This window comes from Oryzias melastigma, linkage group LG5 (genome assembly GCF_002922805.2).
Source record: "Oryzias melastigma strain HK-1 linkage group LG5, ASM292280v2, whole genome shotgun sequence".
NCBI classification, from domain to species: domain Eukaryota; kingdom Metazoa; phylum Chordata; class Actinopteri; order Beloniformes; family Adrianichthyidae; genus Oryzias; species Oryzias melastigma.
Window position 1 is genome coordinate 177,959 of NC_050516.1, and position 2,128 is coordinate 180,086.

The 2,128-nt window shown below is 41.2% G+C and overlaps 1 protein-coding gene across 1 annotated transcript in view; it reads right to left on the reverse strand.

Annotated features, from left to right (window-relative positions):
* The window catches only part of si:dkey-13a21.4 (uncharacterized protein LOC494576 homolog), a 4,726-nt gene extending 2,612 nt beyond the window's left edge, over positions 1-2,114 (reverse strand). Inside the window, exons 1-3 of the mRNA XM_036211769.1 lie at positions 1,938-2,114; positions 1,669-1,795; positions 1,377-1,595 (exon numbers count right to left, since the gene is read on the reverse strand). Of these exons, the coding sequence (XP_036067662.1) occupies positions 1,377-1,595; positions 1,669-1,795; positions 1,938-1,993 (402 nt within the window). The 5' untranslated portion in view covers positions 1,994-2,114. The remainder of the gene's footprint in view (positions 1-1,376; positions 1,596-1,668; positions 1,796-1,937) is intronic.
* Between the last annotated feature and the right edge of the window lie 14 nt (positions 2,115-2,128).

The window sequence follows — 2,128 nt, forward strand, 5'->3', positions numbered from 1 at the left end:
GGAGCACTACTGAAGGCCTAGGTGTGAAATGCACGGCCCGCCACTGTATATATATATATATAAACTAGTGCTTTCAAAATGGATTCTCACAAAAAGTGAATCAATGGCAAAAAATGTCAAAGGTTGGCGAAAACTATGGAGGTAATGTGTATAAAACCCAATAAAAGTGTAAAACAATGGAAAAGCACCGTTTTTTAACAACATCTGTTTATGGCAGCTGCAGTTTAGTTCGTTGCTTATTTCCAAGGAACAGTAAATGCGTCATCATGCAAAGTTGGGTGGGGGAGAAGAGAAGGAAGTTAGATGGTTGAAGAGTCCCGCTCTGCATTTTAGAGCCGCTTAGTGCACGGCGTCATGGAGGTTTCCTTTAGCTATGATGCTTGACTAAGTGGTGCAGACAAACAAAAAACCGGGGCCCTCTGCAGTCGTTGCATTGTTATTATGTTTTTAAATCCTTATCTAGAGTAAAACATCAAATAACATCCTGGTCCACAGCATGAGTGTCAAGAATCTAAATGTTTTGATGCATTTAAAAACTCAAATCACATTTAAATGTGAAAGAAATGTGTTTATATACATTATTTTTACTTGGAAGAAAAAAAAAACATTAAATTGACATTAAATTAATCACTCACTTCCTAGTAGGAACAAGAGATGATTTTCTGTCTTTTCTTTAGTATGTCAGTTTTAACTAAAGAAGAGAAAAGAAACAAATATATTTAAATTAAGAAATAAAATAGTTGCCCCACACACGGAGTGGCATCCATTCAAAAAAAAAAAGAAATATTTTCAAAATAATAATTTTCTGCCCCTCCCTTTGGGTTTCATCTCATTTTTTGTCCCTTTTCTCATTCTTGACTTTCTTTGGTCTGTTTTTCTTTTTCTTTTTTGGTCTTCCAGCACTTTTGGACAACCCAAATGGGCTTGAAATGTGTTTCCCAATCTGGCAACACTGTATGTGCGTCTAACTTACCAATCTAATGGAGTATTTCATTGCTGTAGGGGGAGGGGGGAGGACGAAATACTTTCACATAAACAGTTTTATGCAATTTCAGTAATTTTTTTCTGTCAGAGTTAAATAACAATGGACATAAAATTAAATTTTGACACTTTTATTAACTGTTTAGCTCAGGGCTCACAGATTGTTGGGGGCCCCCAACGATTGCCTACTTTTGCTTAACGGTAAGTCCGACTTACCGTTACTTTAACTCTATTGGCATTGGTTTTCCAAAAGAAACCAGTTCTGTTGACCATTATCGTTAAAACAGGAAGTTAAAGAACTCTTCTTCTACACAGGGGCCATTTGTGGAGCTCAGTTTAGGATTTTTTTTTGTTTGTTTTTTTAAGCAGCTGCTGTGTGTCTGCAGCAGACTGACCTCTCGGTCGCTCAGGTCAGTTTTGTTGCCCAGGACTATAAAAGGGAAATCCGATGGATCCGGGGGCTCCCCCTGGACCAGAAACTCCTTCCTCCACACATCCAGGGCCCCAAAGCTGGCAGAGGAAGTGACGTCGAACACCAGCATGCAGCAGTGGCTCCCTCTGTACAGGGGTGTACCCAGAGACTGGAACCTCTCTGTGCCAGCTGTGTCCCAGATCTGGCCCACACACACAGGGGGTTAGAGGAGGCTGTCAGGACCTCCTTCTCCTGCAGGAGGAGGTGGGAGTTACCTGCAGGATGACCGTCTCTCCGTCTAGAACGGTTCTTTTGCTGAAGAAGTCCGTTCCCACCGTGGCCCGGTACGCGTTAGTGAAGCGGTGATTGACGTATCTGTTCATGAAGGAAGACTTTCCCACTCTGAGCAGACACATTCACAGGTTAACACAATTCTCAACTGTTTTTGTCATTTTGGAATTGATTCAAGTGAAAGTAAAACAGCTGTTTATCGATCTGCCGCAGTAAACCCACAAAAAACAAGAAAATAAAGTTGAAAAGTTACCCCGAGTTTCCTATGAGGATTACTTTCAGCGTGGTAGGAATCTTTTCTTCCGTCATGTCGACATCAAACTTCACCTGCTTCACCGCAGAGTTGAAGATGCCTTCAGGTGCCGCTCAGAAATATGCACTTTCCTTTCGCCTATTAATGTTTCACTAGAACAGATTGACAGGCGGGATTTGTTCTCAGGGTAG